Source organism: Lissotriton vulgaris, chromosome 7 (genome assembly GCF_964263255.1).
Source record: "Lissotriton vulgaris chromosome 7, aLisVul1.2, whole genome shotgun sequence".
Taxonomy (NCBI): Eukaryota; Metazoa; Chordata; class Amphibia; order Caudata; family Salamandridae; genus Lissotriton; species Lissotriton vulgaris.
This window is the reverse complement of record NC_141695.1, coordinates 1,106,732,143-1,106,751,597: the sequence shown is the minus strand read 5'-3', so window position 1 is coordinate 1,106,751,597 and position 19,455 is coordinate 1,106,732,143. Positions and strand designations below refer to the sequence as shown.

Here is a 19,455-nt window from a genome sequence, read left to right as displayed (position 1 = left end):
GATATTTTGAATTGTTTACATTTTTGGAAGTAGTGCCTTAGATATGGGATCCTAACAACTCATTATTGCAACATATTACTAAACAGAATAGACCACCCTGAGTTGGGTCAGAGTTTCCAACACCCATAGAAGCACATCACATTGGAAGATAGAGAGAGATGGCAGGGCATACTAGCCTTCACAATTGAGTATTATACTCCTTCTCAATATGATAAACTCAAGACAAAGAATCTGATTATTTTGCTATTTGCTGGTTGTATTAAATGCAAACTGGAACTGTGAGTTAGTTGTGGTGGGCATCAGAGCATGTTACATAGAATGGGTGTGGCAACTAAACAGAGTCCCCCATTAGGATGGCGGGTGGACTTTGCCCGCCCGCCATCCTCCTGGTACAAGGGACCACCCGCCATAAGAGCGGGGGTTCCGTGGGGGGAATTAGGATGCAACCGCAACAGTGGCGGGCGCATCCTGTATTTTTACCCTTGTGGCAGGCAGTGCTGAAAGCACCGCCCGCCACAATGGTAAAAATACAGGTTGTGCATTTCAAAGCACAACGTGACAAGTACCTGCCACGTTGTACTTTGAAATGCAGGGGGGTACCATAGGTACCCCCCATGTGCACCCGCCACCCCCCTGGAGTCCTTGGGGTCCGCAACGGGCCCCAGAGCAGACTCTGCATGCCTTTCTGTGGCGGCATTGCTGCCATGGAAAGGCATTGGTAAAAGCCCATTGTAGTATGGCTGGTGGTGTCTCATAGACACCGCCACCATATGAACCCTTTTCCGCAAAAGCGGCGGACGGTCTTTCTGTCCGCCGCGGACCCCCAGCCATGCTAATATGGTGGGGGGGTCATTCCGGCACGGATGGCGGGGGCGATCCGCCCGCCATCCTAATGGGCCCCATAGTGTACATATAAAACATATTAAAGAGTAAATAAATGCACAAATTGAAACAATCAAAAATACATATTGTGTGAAGAAACTGTAATATGGATCTGTGTCATTTGGTGAAGGGAGTAATTATATAGATGTGTCTTATAGACTGCATTGAACATTGTAGGACAACATGCCTTATTTTAATAGAAAGATTTAAGAAGAGCATTTATAAGACTGGCTTTGAACAAAAGTTCATAGGTTTAGAGCCTACGTAGGGTGAAGAAGGATTTGTGGAAGAGGCAGGACAAATGCTTACAGTTTGTAATATGGCAAATATGTAGGCTTGAGGAGAATCTGTTTTAAAAAGAGGGTGCTGGAAAACCTCAAGAGTTGAGGGCATAACGAAAAGATAGAAGACATTTAAGAAGAATCTATTTTGTGAAATTAGACCGGTAGTTTATGAAATGGAGGAGAAATATTTTGTTAACAAAGTCCAATATTGAAATGTCATGCGAAATAGTTTTATGTGTTCGTGAAGCAGCATTCAATGAAATAGGTTAGAAAATAGAGGGAGGGAGATCCATATTTTCACCATCACATGAAAAGGAAGCTGTCTTGGTGGGATTCGTTAACTCATGATTTCTAAGAGAAAGATCTCTGAGCTTCTGAGTACACGCTCTGTCTCTCAAAGTTTTTGGATTTTTTGATGTCCACTTGTGAGTTATATTAAGCAGGCGCGCTGTAGTCCATATGTATCTACCATCTCTGGGTATCCATTGCACCATGACTAGTATGCGAGTAGTATGATCATATTGTTTGCAGCCAATTAATAGACAGGCCTAAGCATGAAGAGGTTCCTTCAAAAGGGTGAGGTGGATTTCCAGAACCTCCTTGAGCAGTGAGTTGCTAAAAGCGATCATGAACAGAGCTGACTTGATTGGCTTCGAGATCTTGTTCTGAGGTGTATATTTTTATCCCTCACAGTAAATTCTTTTGGAATTTAGTTTTTTTCGTAATGCTGTTAATTTTGTATACAAATGAGGTATTTTGTCAAGAATACAGTTAATTGATTTTTTCTAGTCAATGATGCAATTTTTGCTAGTAAGGATAGATATGAAATCAAATCAGGGTTTATAGGTAGGTTAGGAGGGGGCAAGATATGAATATTATTTTTCATTGTGAAATTAATCATAGGTGGTAGTATATTTACCAGGCTTTAATTTTCTGAGGGTTCAAAGCAAGAAATGTGATGCCATTTGGAGATGTTAGATTTACAGACTGCAAGTTTGCCCAATCAGTAAATAAGCTCTCTGCGGAGTTCTAGAGACAGATTAAAGTGTGTGTACAGACATAGAACTTGTGGAACACCTTGTGTTGGAGGTGTTTGTTAGAAAATAAGTTTTACTAGCTGGATCCGTTAGGTAAATTGAAATATAATTTAAAACTGTCCCTTCAAAGCCTAAACCTTATTTTAATGCATCCAACTAGATTTAATGATTAAAAACATTAAAATCTGCCATCGGGGCTTTGAGCATCAAGAGGCAGAGACTGCCAGAGGTAATGACACTGTGGACCACTTCGTCCACTCAGAGTCTGAATGTTTCAGAACTGAAGCCTGCTCCAAGGCCAGATTCTGTGTCATCAAGAAGATTATTATGCAACATCTACTGCTTGACTTATCTGTGGCTAAACAACAGATGTGTAACAGGCTCTGGTGAAAAATTATTGAAGTGCTCCACAAAAGTTTTTCAGTAAGGGTTTGGGACTTCCGGGGCATTTTCCTTACGTTAAACAGTTTCATCCAGCAGAGGGTGAGGTGAAATCTGATATATTTTATTAGAAGATCTGAAAAGAGGGTGGAATGTTTAAGATTAAAGCTGATCCCGAGTAGTTTGTCTCGAGAAATCCAGTTGAAAGAATGCCATATAGTCAAGAATTTAGTCTTATAAGTCGATGAATATGCTCAACGGAGAGAAAACATCAACTTAGAGAATCAGTTTTTCTTTCAATTTTTGAGCACAGAAATTAGGCAAAACTCCTCACATTTGGCAGTCGAGCCTGGAAATGTGAGATTGGCAGTATGACATATATCTCTATGGATATAATGAATACACACATCTTAAATGCTCACCCACCCCTCACTTGTCAGCAAATTGCTGTCTGAAAAATGAGTGCTGACCATGCTTGAAATGTTGATTAATATTTCAGTTATATAATTATTTATAACAAATTAACAATTAGCATTTGACGAAATAGGTGGCAAGTGTTTTCTTGTGTTGCAAAACAAAGGGGAGTTGTGAGGATATTTTGACATATGTCTGGCCTTTTTCTCTTTTTACCCAGCGCCGATCCTCAGCGGTCAAATCCAAGACAAAGGAATGGGATTGATATGGATTCTGATGTGTACAGAATGCTTCAGGATTACGAAGAACCAGTTTCACAGCCCAAACAGTCGGGATCTTTCAAATATTTGCAGGGAATGTTAGAAGCTGGCGAGAACGGTAAGTCAAGGTTTTTTTTCACTTTAATAATATGATGACAAACTAGAGGATAAACTAAGTGGAGTGCATTTAATAACCAGGTTGGCTTTAATACTAGTATTATTTTAGAACAATAATAACAGTAACAACAAGAATAATACTATTAATAACAACAACAAAAATAATTATTGTTATTGTCATTATTTATTTATTTTTAGCCTAAATGTAATTGATTATCTACAGGCGTGTGACTGCCTTGAAAACCAGTCAAGTGACATTTAGTTTGGCAACCACTTGACCCTGATTTGAACTGGTGGGTATCCTCATACCTGCCAACTCACACGGTACCACTGTTTGACAAACAATATCGGCTCCCATCACACAATCACCCAGTGAGGAGCCGATATCACACCGTGGCAGGGAAAACGAGCTGAAAACCACTGCAAATAGTTGTTTTCCAGCTCATTTTCGAGAGGCCTTGAACTTCCGACATCCATTAAGGGGTATGAAAACAGCCCAGGACATGGGCACCAGCATCAATAAGCTTTTTTTGAGGGGAAGGAGAGGACTTGGGGGCGGGGTTCAAAAGTGTCTCCTAGGTACTTCTCGGCACAAGGCCGCACCCCCTTCAAGCCCCGCCCATCCTCACACTGTGAGATTGTTCTTCAAGTTGGCAGGTATGTAACCTACATGCACGTGCCTGGTGCAGGCAGAGGTCTGCGTGCCCCATTAACACTTCACAGACATGTAAAACTACATTGGGCTCACTGCAGAACAGTGCACATACCAGGAAAACGGATTTCTCCCTTGATAGATTTTTGCACATATTTATCAGATGTCAATAAGCACACAATAAAATGTGCATCTGAAGCATCAAGTCGCATCAGCTGATGCAGCATTTTGTATAATAAACAGACTTTAGGAGGCAAACCTTCCTAAATGCTGAATGAATTCAATTTCTTTTCACAGTCATTCATTCGAGCGTATCCTCCAAGGCCCTCTCAGAGACTTAATGTTCAACAAATGCAATTATGAAAGTTCAAGAAAAGCCTGACTGTGGTTACATGTAGTAAATTGCCAAGGCATTGTGCAATTTAGCAGTCATGATCATTAACAGAATTGAAAACAGCTACCTAAATATGCTAAATTGCTACTGTGGGGAATTGAAATAGTGACCTCCACACATTTACTTTCTCTTACACTTTGCTTTACACTCTCTTTTCTCTAATGTATTTATTTGGAAGGAACCGACAGATGTCTGTGCTCCATAAAGCGTTTTATAATTGATTCCATCTTCAAGAGCTCACTCCTGGCCCCTCTGAGAAGTGCTGCACTCAATCAAAAAATACCATAAGAATTAGCAAATGAAAACAAGTCTTGCGAGTATATTGTAGATTGATTCAGAAATCTTGGAAGTTATGATTCACTGTAATTCTTCAACATGTTTAAACCTTTTGCTTAGAAAATACTTTGAGTAGGCTTGGGATCTGCCCCTTTAGTTACTGGCTTTTTTAGTTCCCTTGTTTCCATTTTCTCTCTGAAACTTTGCCAGTCAAATCTTTGGTCACCCAGAGGAATATATATCTCTCAGAAGATGTAATTGGCTGTTCAGGTATATATCTATGCATAAAAGGCAGTGCTTGGTTTGAATTGCACGAAGGACTATACAAGTATAGTCTTCTCTCTGCTCTGCTGGTTCCCTCCTGTGTGTCTCGTTATTTGTTTCTCCCATCTGCCACCCCTTCTGGTGCTTGTCAGTTCTTTCCCCTGTGAGCTTCTCAATCTCCACCCCAACCCCATCTAGTTTCTCCTTTGCCCCCTTATTTGTTTCCCCTTTGTGCATTTCATTCCCCAAACTCACCATTCTCTCTTCTTCATCCATCAGACCTTAAACTATGTGTTCCTAGTTAGCCCTCAGCCCCCAACCTATCCTGTTCTTCCCCTCCCACTTTCCCATCTGCGGCCCTTATGGCTCAGTCCACTCTTCACTCCTAGTGGACACTCAACAATGCCGCCAGTAGAAAGCATTTTATCTATTTATCTTAATTTCGAAGAAACGAAAGGCTGAAATTAAGGGAAACAATTGAAGGCTTCCTTGTCTTCAATACCATCCTCTTTTTGTTTTCATGTCTCAAAATGAGAGGCAAGGCAGAATAATTTATAGTCCTTCCATTGTTCCTAAGTCATAGAAAATAATAATTTCTGATGTAATATCTCCTCAAATTGTAGGATTGTAAGCAGTTAGATCATTTACATTAATTTAATGTGGGATATATTTCTTAAACTTAACTTTAGCGTGAGCATATCTCCCATCTGAGCCATTATAATTATATACAATTTGGGCACATAACTTTGGAGAAAAAAGGATAGCATCTCCATTATTTTGACATTTAACTGGTGACCAAATAAAAAAATTTCAGGTTTCATAAAATGTTGTAATTTATCTGTGGTTTCTGAAGAACACTTATCTCACCACTCTGCAAATTTAAGATTGCAAAAACCAGACATAACTAAAGAGGAAAAGAAAAAGAAAATAAGAACAACACAAATAACGGCAAATAATAGTGGGTGATTGAAATATATTGTAGCTCACATAAAATGTATACACAAGACAGACAACAAAGAATCGTTTCATTATAGGAACCACATAAATAAGTAAATGAAATGGCAAAATAAGTCCCTTCCTTAGTTAATCAGTACAATAGAAGATATAATACCATCAAAATAACTTTTATAACTCATTAGAATGTTGTGAGTCCATTGCAAGAGGATCGTGTTGATCAAGATATTCAATTAAGCCTGCATGAGAGTCGAAAGATTTAAATATAACATTCTGCTAAATTCTAATCATCAGTGGGTCAAAAAGGCTATATTTGGTCCCTGTATCTTTCAAACAGGGCCTCAAAGCAGAGAACTTTTCATGTATAGCAATCGTTTTCTAAGTGAAATACTGTTTCCTTAGCAAAGTATTGGTGTATATTTATTTCTTTCTACTGCCAAGGTTGGTGCTTCAAGAATAGATTTTGTTAACGATAACCCGGTGATGATGACACAGTACCTTGAAGATGAAATGCGTGGGATTAGATTAATGAACCTCGCGATTTGAAGGATTTGGGTGGCCTTTATCGATTTGTCTAACTTCGCAGTAAACTTTAAATGTAGTTGTTTTGGAAAGATGTTTTCCAGATCATTTCAACAACTTTGTCATTGAACATTTGCTGGTACATTAAAAATATGGAGATTATGGGCCATATGTAGGTAGCTAAATACCGGTCGGTAACGGCCGAAAATCGGTAATTTTCCCGTTACCGAACAGTATTTTGCATTTTCTGATGTAGGAGGCAGGTTTTAAAGATTCAGTAATTTACCGATTCCTTATTTTAAGGAATCAGTAAAATACCAAATCCCTAAATGCTATGTAGGAGGCACTCAAGTGAGTGCATTTTTGCATTCAGGATTCGTTATTTACCACCAACTACAAGTTGATGATAAATACCGAATACCTTTGAAAAAGCAATAATTAGCTTTTTTTAAGGTGCCATGTGACAGACATACATGCCCTTAGGGTGTGTATGCGCACCACATGTGCACTCATGCACGATTCAGTGGTGCAACAGGGTGTCAATATGACACCTTGCCACCCTTGAATATGCTCCCCCTATTACCGATTGGGTATATACCGAATCTGTAATAGTGAATGGCTTCCCATTCATTCCTATGGGCCTCTAGGCCCATAGGAATGAATGGGAATTACCGAATCGGTAATAACGAATATTACTGAATCGGTAAAATTTACCGAATTTTTATCTACATTCAATTTACCGATTCCTAAATACCGAATCGGTAAAATTCGGTATTTATGAAACAGTAAAATTAGATTACCTACATATTACCTACATATGGCCCTGTATTGCTTGTTCCTATTCTCGATGTCTGTAAGAGATGTTTTCATTGGAGTAGCTTCAGCAACAACACAAGTAAGCACACTAATCAAAGCTGTGTTGTCCTTAAACCAAAACTTGTTGCTAGATGCTCTCATTGTTAAGCCAATTTTGGCATTTTGCGATGCAGGGCGCGCTACGAAATTCGTTTTATTTATTAAATTGTTACTTACCTCCATTTAACCATATTCCGTTTTTTAGCACTCTCCACCCTGCCCCTCCCACCTTTCTGCCCCACCGGAACTCCCTCCACGGGCGGCGGCTGGTGAGTTCAGAGGCAGAAGCAGTTATAAGAAGAAAGTTGTCTGCTAGAAGCAGGAAATATATGAGAGAAGAAGAGTACCTTTAGCTCTTATCACAGCAGGTGGTAAATGGAGCCGAAATACCTGGAAATACTATTCTTGCTCCAGGTTATCCAGCAATACAAATAGTGTATGTGAATGTTAATTGCACTGCGGGTAAAACCTTAATAATGCAGCACCATCCATATTAATTGCGTATATTGACTCATAAGAATAAAGTGACTGTGGGGGAAAGAATTCCTAAATTTCGCAGAATTTGAAATCAACTTAAAGCATGATGTGGAAGGCAATCCTTTTCATGTGGTATCCTCCTCAGGAGAAAGAGGGTCTATGGGCCCCTCTGAATAGACACATCGGGGCTGGAAAGAAGCAGCTCCCCGCCATGCTGAGACCAAGAGCACCTCTCGTAACTCTCTGTGGAGCTCTACAATAGCGCCGACAGCTCAAGAGATTGAAGGAATTATTCAAATGTCATTTGGTTACTGTCACAGTAATTGGTGTGCAGGGCAAACCAGAGCTATCCCAGTGGAGGCCGTTTTGGTGCACCACTATAGAGCTTGTTCAGATCATTCTGAGCATTGTACATGTCATTGTACAGCTTCTATTCATGGTTTGGATTGTTTGTAGTGAAAACAAGGTTGTGAAGACTATGACAATGATGGTGATGATGGGATAGTGGAAGTGACATTACTTTTACCATTATACTTGTATTTCAAAATAGGGGGGGGGGCATCGCATGATCTTTGTCCCCAGTGACATCAAAAGATGACACTGATGGAGTCATAACAAGTGTGAAGCTAATAATTAACTTCACCGTGTTTAAAATGCTTTATAAACAGGTACCGCAATCAGAAGCAGAAATATAGACATCTAGTACATGGAAAATGCCACTGTCATGAGGTACCGGATCACAGAATGGTTGGGCTCGGTTCCTTTCTGGTTCCTGCATAACACGGGTGCTGCACAAATGCATTTATGTCTCCTCAATCCACCCCAGTAGGAAACTGAGGCTGAGCAGTTAGTTCAAATGAAAAGCAACAGGCTCATTAGGGTTGCAACTGAGATCCTCGGGACCTCCTGTGGTGGCCACGCCTCCATTCTTTAATTCCGAGCGCCTGGTGGCCCCAGTCGTCTTGGGGTCGCTACATCACCTCACAGTTGCACAACATGACGTTCAGCAGTGTCAAACGTACCTCCATCCACGTTCTATGAAACTACAAAAAAGGCAATGGTTGCATTTTTATAGGATGGAAAGTTTCGCTGCCAAAAGCACTGTTTGTTTTCATACAGATAGCTCCAAACTGTTTCTGAAATGAGAGCAGTTTCTTGCTGTGAATTTGACAGGTTTCCTGAAAGGCACTGTGTGTCCTCAGCTGGAGTCCTGCAGCCTTTGGAGATAATCGGCCTCAAAGAACAGCAAAGATATTTCAGTTCATTACACTTTTACATTTATTTGATATTGAGTGTTTGCAGTTAAAAACAATATATAACATAAACAATTACCTATTTTGATAGATGAGCCTATACAGCAGGCTCCCCCCATCAGATACCTGCTTTCTAGAGCACATGTGTAGTTACTCCATTTTGTAGAATGTTTTTATTAAGACCTAGCGATTCCTCACCCTTTGGCTGACGCCATCTTGACAAAGGAGTCCCCTGATGAGAGCTGGCTGTACCGAGAGTACAGCAACAAGACATACCTATTTGTCTTGGCAAATGACACCTTAGGTACAACATGCCGCACCCACAAGGCCTTTGATGTCACATGCCCTTGGCAAATGGATGAGGACAAGGAACCCTTTTAAATAATGTATTAAAATAAAAAATAAAAAAACAACCAGAGTTGAAATACCCAGAAGGTTTCTCGGTTGCTGATGAAAATTATTGATGATTTCTGCTTGGCAATGGAGTAAATGAGTGAATGTCCCCTGTTAATATCTGTGGTTCTATAAACATTCACATTGTAATTACAACAGCACATGAAATGCACCAATGGTTTGGTTTAAGTTAGTGAGCAAGTTTTAAGTTATTTATTTAGCCCGAAATAGGCTTCATGCAGAAACATTTCCACAAAACCCATTGGGTCTGAAAACTTCTACTAATTTACCCTGTTACAAACGGCATGGAAAGATTTGCAGAATTAAAATGTACACACAGAGAGAAACACACACATACTGATCATAGAAGACTGACAGTCACAGTCTAGTGCTCAGTTTGTTAATCCTTACTGCTTAAGTAACAGTGATTGACGTCCTCTAAATGACCATTCTATGGTGGTAATTGTCATTTGCACAGTTATTGCTCTGTGCCAAAGGTGAGGACACAAAAAGAGAAACAGCAACTAACATCTGTTTTGGTTGGCTGAGACAGTCTCAGTGTGTGTGTGTGTGTGTGTGTGTGTGTGTGTGTGTGTGTGTGTGTGTGTGTGTGCGTGTGCGTGTGTTTGGGTGTGTGCGTGTGTGTGTGTGTGTGTGCGTGCGTGCGTGCGTGTGGGTGTGTGTGTGTGTAAAACCTTCATTGTGAAATGAATAAAATGCTACAATAACAGCAAGATGCTATAAAAACACAAACATAAAATCAGTAAATATTAGAAGAAAAAAGGTGAATGCCTGATAATTGAGTTTGTACCAAGAGGGGCTGTTATTTATAGATACTGCAAGGACGAGCTGGGCCAACTACTGTGCAGGGATACTGAATCTGTTCATGGCATAGTGCAAAGTTGTTGAGAATTTCCAAATCAGGCATGGTCTGTTAGTGCTTAGGCAGTGAGCCCAGGCTTCTTTACAAGTGTTTATTCAGGTGTTTAAAAACACTGGTCTCAGTAAAGTGTGTTGTGCTTCTAAAAACATTGGGCACAACACAGTAGATGAAGAAGCATTGATTCTTTCCTGTAATCGCAAAATCTCCTCTGTTGACATTTTGATTGTTTTGCACAATTAGTTTGATTTTCTGGAATCGAAAAACAAGCTAAATGTCTGTGCCTGACCTTGAATGCTCAGTGGGATTGGAAGTGCTCTTTGCTTTCTTTTCAGCTTTCTATGTGGAGCTGTGACAGTTGCACAAAGAGCGGCACGTGACCTGCTTGCAGCGCTGATTACCTTCGTCAATGTAGGAGAAGTATGGAGGTCAGAAACCAAAATATGATTAGGAATATGGGAGCAAAGGACCTGATGATGAGGAGAGGGAGTTGTCTTTCAAGGCGTTGTGGGATTGGGGTTCGAGGTGCGACCATCTGCACTGAGAGGCAAGGGAGGGGTGAGGCACAGAGTTGTGAATTTTTCGGGTTAGGATGCTCTCTTGCAGATTTGATGCATAAGGAGAACGTTCAACATAAGGTTGAGTGGTGTGGCTCACTGGATAGAGGCGGCAGACCCGGGAGCAGAAGTCGGCCGTGACCAGGGTTCAATTTCCGACGCGGCAGGGTCATGGACTTTGGTCAGCGGACTCGATAATTCTCGCTTCGGTGCCCACTCTTATCAGGGGTCCTACTCGGCAACTCTGGACATCAACTTGCCTAATCTCCACAACGGCCCCTCCAACGCCGGGGATGCTTGGCTCCACCTTGGGGACTCCCAGCAGGGACCATCCCACAGGGAAAGCCAGGACAGGTTCCCCAGCGTTACACAGCGCCAGGAAACCTCCGGGTAACAGTGCGCTTTACAAGCTCAAACATAATAATAATAATAATAATAATAATAATAATAATAATAATAATAAGGTAGGCGGAAGGGACGGATGAAGTATCTTTCTACAGTGATGGTGGGGTTTATAAATGTTTGCATGCACCGTGACACACACCTGACATTTGTCCCAACCGGTGTCCTGTCCCAACTAATGGCCAGATTAAGGATAGAGAGTCTTCGACTTGTGATTGCATCTTTTCCTTTTGACTTTTGATGGCGCCTCATCTCAGGCCTTGTTCTCCTCCTGAAATCAGGAAAGATTGTGTCCTAAAGTAAAGTATGTATTTCACTTAAGAGTTACATTGTGAGTGATTTTACAGTTACTCCCTCGCGGGGATGAACACGGCGTGCAGTGAGAGCTCAGGGGCCTGAGTATTTGTTTCCAGCTCAATGAGGCATCATGCTCTTAAAAGGTGATGTATACAGGCTTCTCCTCAGTGCCTTCTGCATTACTTTGTTGAACACAATGTTCAGCACATTTCTGCAGATCTTAGATTTCATTCTACCATGACGTGTTTCTCGACTGATGTGGTTAAACAACTACTATTAGAACACACTGTCTATCTCTCCAAGCAAGTTTGAGACTCCTTACTCAACTTGTAATCACTTTGACGGGATATTGATGACATATCTGCCTTCTGCAGTCAGTGCGTTATGTAAATTTGGTAGTAAGCTTTTTTTTCCTTGCGTCACCAGGTGGGTGGTATCAAGAATTTATATACTTAAGGACATCCGATAGAAAGAAATCCTCTTTCAAAAAAGAACTGATGTCTAAAGTATGTCATTTTCTTTTTCATTTCTCTCTTGAATTTAATTGTTAACGTAGTAGAATTTCCAATGTCTTTGAAGAAAACAAATACAGTCCAGTGATGTCCAAAATCACATATGCAGGGGCTGGATCTCGTTTAAACCACTTGTAACTGATCAACTTTCATTTCCACATGGACCGAGAACCATCTGGCCCACTATTGCATAAACTTCCCACACATATGATTTCTGAGAGACCACACTGGAACAGACCCTTAATCGTGAACTGTCCAAATGCTGAATGCATTCATTGTGAAGATTTAGTTGGGTAAAAAAAGTGTGTGATGAATATTGAAAGGATGTCCAAAGTTATAATAACAACAGAAGCAGTAGATAAAGCATATATTACACCCTCCATTGTCAATGTGAAGTGAGTAGACATGACACCAGATCAGCTCTAATTCTCAATCCAATACAGTAGTCAGCGGCTCATACGTGAAAGGAGTCAGCTTTGAAAATCAAAGGTACAGGGAAGTTGATGGCTTGCATATGCCTATTTTAGTTTTTCATGCTGTGAGTTACTCCATCAAGAGACTGGGCCCAGAAAATCATCCTTATAAATCATTTTTAGGCATCAATCATAGGCGGAGTATTTATGGCTAATGATGATGATGATGATGATGATGATGATGTTGATGATGATGACCAGAAGCACGCAAAACCCCACATTGTGATCTCTGTCTGTAGATTCTGTTTCTGACATCGGGTTTAGAAGCATTGTCCTGACTGAGAGTTTAGAGGACCAAAATAGATAAGGATATAATCTTTACCTGAAGTGTAGGCGCCCTAGAGAACATCCATGAGCTCTGGAGTAAGATCAGAAACTGTAAAGCTCAATGACACATTGTAAGCCATATATTGTATTTTGGTGCATAGACGAAGCTTACTTGTTAAGTCAACCTTAGACTTTTCTGAATTGTAAAGTGATTTTTGTTTTACAAAAACATAGTTTATAAAATGTATTACAATTAGAGTATGGGTCTCCATGGTGAATATTGGGTCAGAGGGTTCCTGCCTATTACTTTTCTTCGGAAAGAATGTTTCCATTTTAGAGCTTGAAAAAACAGTTCCTTGAACCTACCCTGTCCAGCTATTCACAAGCTGCTCCTTGTCCAACTTAACACTTTAGTTATAGGACGTTTAAGCGTAGGACTACATTACTTCCACTGCAGGGATTTATTACTGGGTTGTCACATATTCCATTTTAGTAGGAAATCTAGATTGTCTCCTGGAACTTATATAATGTGGACTTGTTTTATGCACGGGAGATTTGTTCCACGATGGGGCCCTGATACCTTTCGATTCGCTGATGGAATAATTTGACCTCCCAGCAGGACACTGTTTGATCCACAGACCCCTTACTGTGAAGCTGGAAAGCATTTGGGGCATCATCAACGCAGGGCGGCCCCACAACAACAAACCCAGACAATGTACACAACTGGAGCTGGCAGGAGACTGATCTGTTGGCTTTTCAGGGCCATCACAGACCCAATGCCATGCCACCTGGCTCCACGCCACATGACACAGATGAAGAGGGAGTTATCTAACTCCCTTCCACACCAAATATACCAGAAGCCCAGATTCCAATACATACAACATAACATATGCCACTGTGCCTACCTGATGCCCTTTCAAATCCACAGAATCTATCCCTTGGCCTCTTTCAATTGCACACAATGCTCAACACCACAAACAGACATATTTTTGGGATTTCCCATCTGTGCAAATATTCCGGAATCCTATTGGCACTACACTAGCAATTGACACTGGCCACAGTGAGTTGTGTGCACTGGAAGACTGTATTCTAGAACTCCATACCAGTCCAAAAACTGGAAGAGTATCAACCAAATTCCTGGATTTGGCCCTACTCACTGTTAGAAGGTCCCTCACCATGCAGTGGAAGGCAGCATTGCTCACTTTGCCACTGGATGTGAGCACGCCTGGCTGATATGGGGTGGTACCCCGAAACCGGTCCCAGGAAGCTTGTTTCCGGTCTAGGGAAGACATGGCTTGGCAGTCGTATAGGAATACGTTCAAGCCTGATTTGCATACAGCTGGGTCTGAACTGTGGTGGTGAAGTGAGCCAAAGAACGATGATGTATTCAACCCAGATCTGTGATTGGGCATGAGTGTCTGAAAAGTTTCAGAGCTCCGTCCATCATCTCCTTGTATTTGCTTTGTTTGCCCTGAGTTGGCAGGGTATTCCAAGACATGGCCCCTTGCTCACTTTGCCACTTGATTCAAGATAGCCTGGCTGATGAGTGGTGTTACCCCAAAACCAGTGGCAGGATGCTTTTTTCGGTCCAGGGAAGACCTGGCTTGGTAGTTAGGGCTGGACTGTTCCCATATGTAACAGGGTCAGACTGCGTATGGCCATGTCTGCACTGGAGTGGCGGAGGGAGCTAAAGAGTTGTGATGGATTAAACCCAGATCAGTTGACTGGGGGTGAGTGTTTGATTTGCTCAAACGCTCCGTCCATCATCCCCTTTTGTATTACTTTCCAGTGCAAATCATGTTATGTGCTAGAAAGTAGCCGGAAACTAGTGAAAACCAGCGCTACTTAGCATCAAGTAAAAAATTCCATGGGTGCTACATGAGCATTCCCATGCAGCCACTCATGGTTTTTGAACAATTGTAGCCAGGGTTTTGCATAAAAAATTAACACTACTTGAAAGCAGGCACCTTTCTTTTCAGACTTTGCATGTATGCTGTACGGTGCAGCACATATGAAAAATAGAAAACGTTTTATAAGTTGTCTAGGCATAGTATTTTGCACTGGAAGTTAACTATTCCAGTACGAGGCCTATGCTAGACTCATCCACTATGGTGGTAAGTGTGGCACTCAGCAGCTAAATTCTGTACGAGCACTAGGGAAAGGGGAGGAGAGTGGCATAGCTCAGGGAATATGGAGCTCTCCTGCACTTTTGGCTGCTGTGCCGCATTGGGTGACACTTTGGTAAATCTGACCCCAGATGCTTTCTGGAAAGCAACCACATTGCTGATTTTTTTTGTGTAGCCAATTATATTTTTGGGGGTTGGAATTTGGTGAAATCAAATTCTCTAACATCGATTAGTAGAAAATGAATCTAGAAACAGTCGATTGGGATATCAAACTTTTTGAAGACAGATGAATAACTGCAATCTTTTAGCATTTGTGATTTAGGGTAAAAATGCTAAGAAAATACCATATTTGGTTGGTTAGGGAAACTCCATTCTCCATGTGCAGGTATTCAACATCTGCCTGTACCACATCACTTTTCAGTTTGTTTTTCATGATCTATTTAACCTTTCAAAACAGTATGATTTGAATCAAATATTTCTAACATGATTAAAATCTAATACAAGCATTACTGGTTGGTTCTGTGTTTTTCATTGTGTAACAAAAGCCAATTCGCAACCTACATAAATGTATGGTTACAGCACAGTACTCGAGCATGGTGACAAAAATCAAGCACAAAAAATAGACCATTTTCCCGGAGCATGGCGAGTGACTAAGAAAGTAACAACAGGGTTGGCTTGGGATGAAAAATCGTCCCGGGCACGCATAAAACATTGGCACAAATTTACTTTTGTCTTTCCGCAAGACACTGCTCGGCGAAATTTTATTTTTAAAAAAAAAGGGGGTGAGGTAAAAAAAATGCCCGGATTAGTTTACACTGGTGAAACACACCTGAAAACAAGTGAGGCCAATTCTGCTCAGCCCCCCTGTCCCGCTCAATAGTTATATATTAATGGACCGGCCCAGCAAGAGAAAGGGAGTGACACCTCTGCCCTTTGATAAAACGGAGCCCATGGACGCCCATCTGCCTACAGAAAGGCCACTGGGCCGCAGGCGGCATCCGAACAACACAGAAACCACCCAAATCGGTCCCCCAGACTGCTCAAAAAAGCAGCCCACAGCTGGAACTGGACACCGGCCCCTCGGGCATTGCCCGAGTGCCTGTGTTACTAATCCGACCCCGAGTAACAATGTACACGTTTTGACCTCCTAAAAATATTTATGGGCTCTTCATCAGGGTAAGGTCTCAGGCATTTTGTGTAGAAACCCTACAAATAAAAGAAACAGAAAACCGTCAAGAAAAAAAAAAATCACTCGATGTGCAGCTCATGAAGAGCATTGAGGTCTAATCCTTAGTTAGGAATGGATAAGGAAGCAACTTGCTGAAATCTAAAGACAGCAAAGAAGCAAGAAGATAGAATTGCTACAGCACTGCCATTGTAAAAACTAAGCGGCAAGCATGCACACACATCGGTGAAAGCAGAGTCTTACCAAACAGCCTCCAGTCTTCTAAAAGGTCTAAGATTTGATTGCACAAAAAGCGCTACTTAAAGAAACATAGTCAGACCCTCCAGGATATCGCGATTTCGCTATTTGCCGCGAAATCGGCACTTTTAAAAAAATGCTGCGATTTAAGCAAAAGTGCCCGCGAAATCAGCACTTTTGTAGAAATCGCGGCATTTTGACAAAAGCCGCTATATCCTGGGGGGTCTGGGGCCAGTTACGTTGTTTATTGGGGCGGGCAGGAAGGACACAGAAGCACTAAAGAATCACTTTCCAGGCTTAATGGGGCATTAGCAGCTCACTGCGACGGGCTTTGAAGTGCCCCTCCCGCCTCTGGCTCCCCGCTGGAGACCCTCCCGGTGACTGGGGCGAGGTGTGAAAACGGACCTCCTGCCAGCTGGAATACCAAGTAGGCTACACCCTCCTATTTAGTTAGAGACTCGGTCTCCTAACTGTAGCCTTATCGGCAGAATAGTACAAAACCCTTTTACTCACTCACCTGCTCAAGGGCCACTGGAAACCACACCCTCCTCCCTCCCCCTGGACTGCAGCACATCTACCATTAGCAGCAGAATCATCGACTTGCTCAGCACATTGATGAGAGAGGGGTGCGTTCTGTGCCCCCTCCACTGTGCCCCTTTTCCGGAGGCCTGGGACCTTCACCTAGGCTCCGAGTACCGTGCTGGGCCTGCAGAGACCTGGGAAGGGGGCGAGGAGGGAGGATCCTAGCCAGGGCCGGACTGGCCGTTGCGCCGCACGGGTGTTTGACTTACTACGTCTAAAATGGCAGTCAACAAAGGGAAAAAAGTTTGCTCAGTATAAGATCTACTTCTGAAGACACCCGGCTCTGGTAGCGCAATTATGCAAAACTATCTGAAAAGATCCCAAATTAAGTGCCATAGAAAAAGGGCTCTGAAAACAGGGCAGAGAGCAACAGACAAAAACTTTCATCCATGTATACTGTTTTGCCCAATAAACATTGTACAAAACAAATTGTGATATTTTTAAATACATAACATTCTGTCAGCAATGGATTTAGGAAGTGAGATGTTACACAAGAATATAAATATTTGTCTTGCTTTCCGTCTGGACACTGGTATTGTTAAAATACAAATACTAAAATATTCTAAAAGCATTCATTATTATTGTAATTTTTGCACCACAATTAAAATAACAACTTTAAAATATATTGTATAAATTCATCCTTTAGCACATCGTTCTTCCTGCTTGCATCCGCTGGAAGAATCTTTGTACAGTAATGAAAACATGTTCTTCTGCCAACAGACTGCAGTCTTCCTCTTGAGGTGTTATAGCCTATTAACTATTGTGGACAATCATTTCGTGTAACTGTCAAGCTGTAGGAAAAGGGAATTACTTAAACCCACAATCAAGAGTGTTTCTATGGAGGAATGCTTACATTAGTATACATACACAGCTTCATGTTGTTAAATAACTAAAAAAGCTAAGATATCTGTGTTTGTTGTATGAAAAATGGCCAAATAAAATGCAGCAAAATTGCCGCTAAATTTCCATATTTGTGCCGCTAAATTTCCATTTTTGTGCCGCTAAATTTCCTAACCCATGCCGCTATATCCTGGGGGGGTCTGCATAGTGACCGCCAAAGATGGGGCCCGTTGTATTTCAATCTGGCATGTACTGAAGGAATACAGAATCATGATGATGGCCGGTGACAGACCATATTTGTGCTGCATTGGATGTGGGTAACATTTTCTGCTGACTGTATTCTTTTCGAAGTCAAGTTTTCTGCAGACAGAAAAGAAGCAGTATAAACTTTAAATTGCTTAAATGAGATAGTTGTGCTTAGGTTATGACAGGTATTGAATGAAAAATAAAGTACGACATTATCAGCCCTTTCAAATAAAGCAAGAGAAAATGAGTACACATGGGGGGAAATGCTGCTGGCATCTGATGGGTCAGGTCTCTCCTTGGCATGGTGGTGATTTATGTGCACTGTGTGTCATAAAGCAGTTATATACAGCAGCTGGGTGGGTTGGGGTTGCCCAATCCTTCAAAGGATAGCTCTAGGGCTACAGGGGCAGAGTGTCACTTTATGATGCCTGATGAAGATGTGTGGTACACCCGGGTGAGGCATGACAAAAACACATACATACACAGAGGTAGTTAATAATTATTCCCAAAAGACTTCTCTTGTGTTGTTCATTCTGATAGAGCACAGATGCTACAGCGGTAGCCGGGAAGTACTTAGTAAAAAAAACAACCTAGATTACCTATATGTAGAACTCAACTCCAAATGAGCTATGCCTACCTGAGGAATACCGAGGTTTTCAGTGGTCGTTAAGGAGTATTCTGAGACTAGTCCTCCAGATGAGCAAAACTGAGAAATACAGAATGGCAGCTGTCAACTGCCCAGAGCACACACTGTTAATACTGACGCATACAGTGGAATCTGTGAGTCACTCAACATCCCTAGGGAGTTTCACCCAAATGAGGTCTGCATTGATAACAAAGGAGTTCGAAGGTCACTCTGAATATCAACCCCTAATAAGGAATGCAGGAATATACAGTGCTAACCACACACAACTTCTGGAAGGTCCAGTATGCATGCAGAAAATTATATGGGGTAATCTTCTTTATAGCAAACACAACAAAATGATGGGCGGAGTGCAGAAACTTTTCAAACACTCACCCCCAGTTGCAGATCTGGGTTTAAACCATTGTTTTGTTTCTCACTATTCCACCCCAGTTTGGACCCAGGCATATCAAATCAGTCTTGAGGCTGTTCCTCAAGGGAACAGTCTAGCCCAAACGGCCTGGCCAGGTCCTCCCTGGATGCTTGAATCCAGTGGCACAGTAAGCAAGGGACCCCACTTTTGGGCATACCCTTGGCCACTTGGGATGAACATGGCAAACACAACAAGATGATGGATGGAGTGCTGAAACTTTTCAACCACTTACCTCCAGTCACTGGGGGGGTGGAGGATGAATGTTTGACAATGTTCAACATTCTGTCAGTCATCTTTTTGTGTTGCAATTTTTCACCCTAAGTGAGAAGGGTATACTCGGGTGTGGGTCCTGGGCTTGCTACACCACCGGTTTCAAGCTA

At 41.8% G+C, this 19,455-nt stretch overlaps 1 protein-coding gene across 1 annotated transcript in view; it reads left to right on the top strand.

Moving 5' to 3' along the window:
* The window catches only part of PDLIM4 (PDZ and LIM domain 4), a 732,081-nt gene that overhangs the window by 600,041 nt on the left and 112,585 nt on the right, over positions 1 to 19,455 (top strand). The window contains exon 5 of the mRNA XM_086931561.1: positions 3,219 to 3,376. Within this exon, the coding sequence (XP_086787687.1) occupies positions 3,219 to 3,376 (158 nt within the window). The remainder of the gene's footprint in view (positions 1 to 3,218; positions 3,377 to 19,455) is intronic.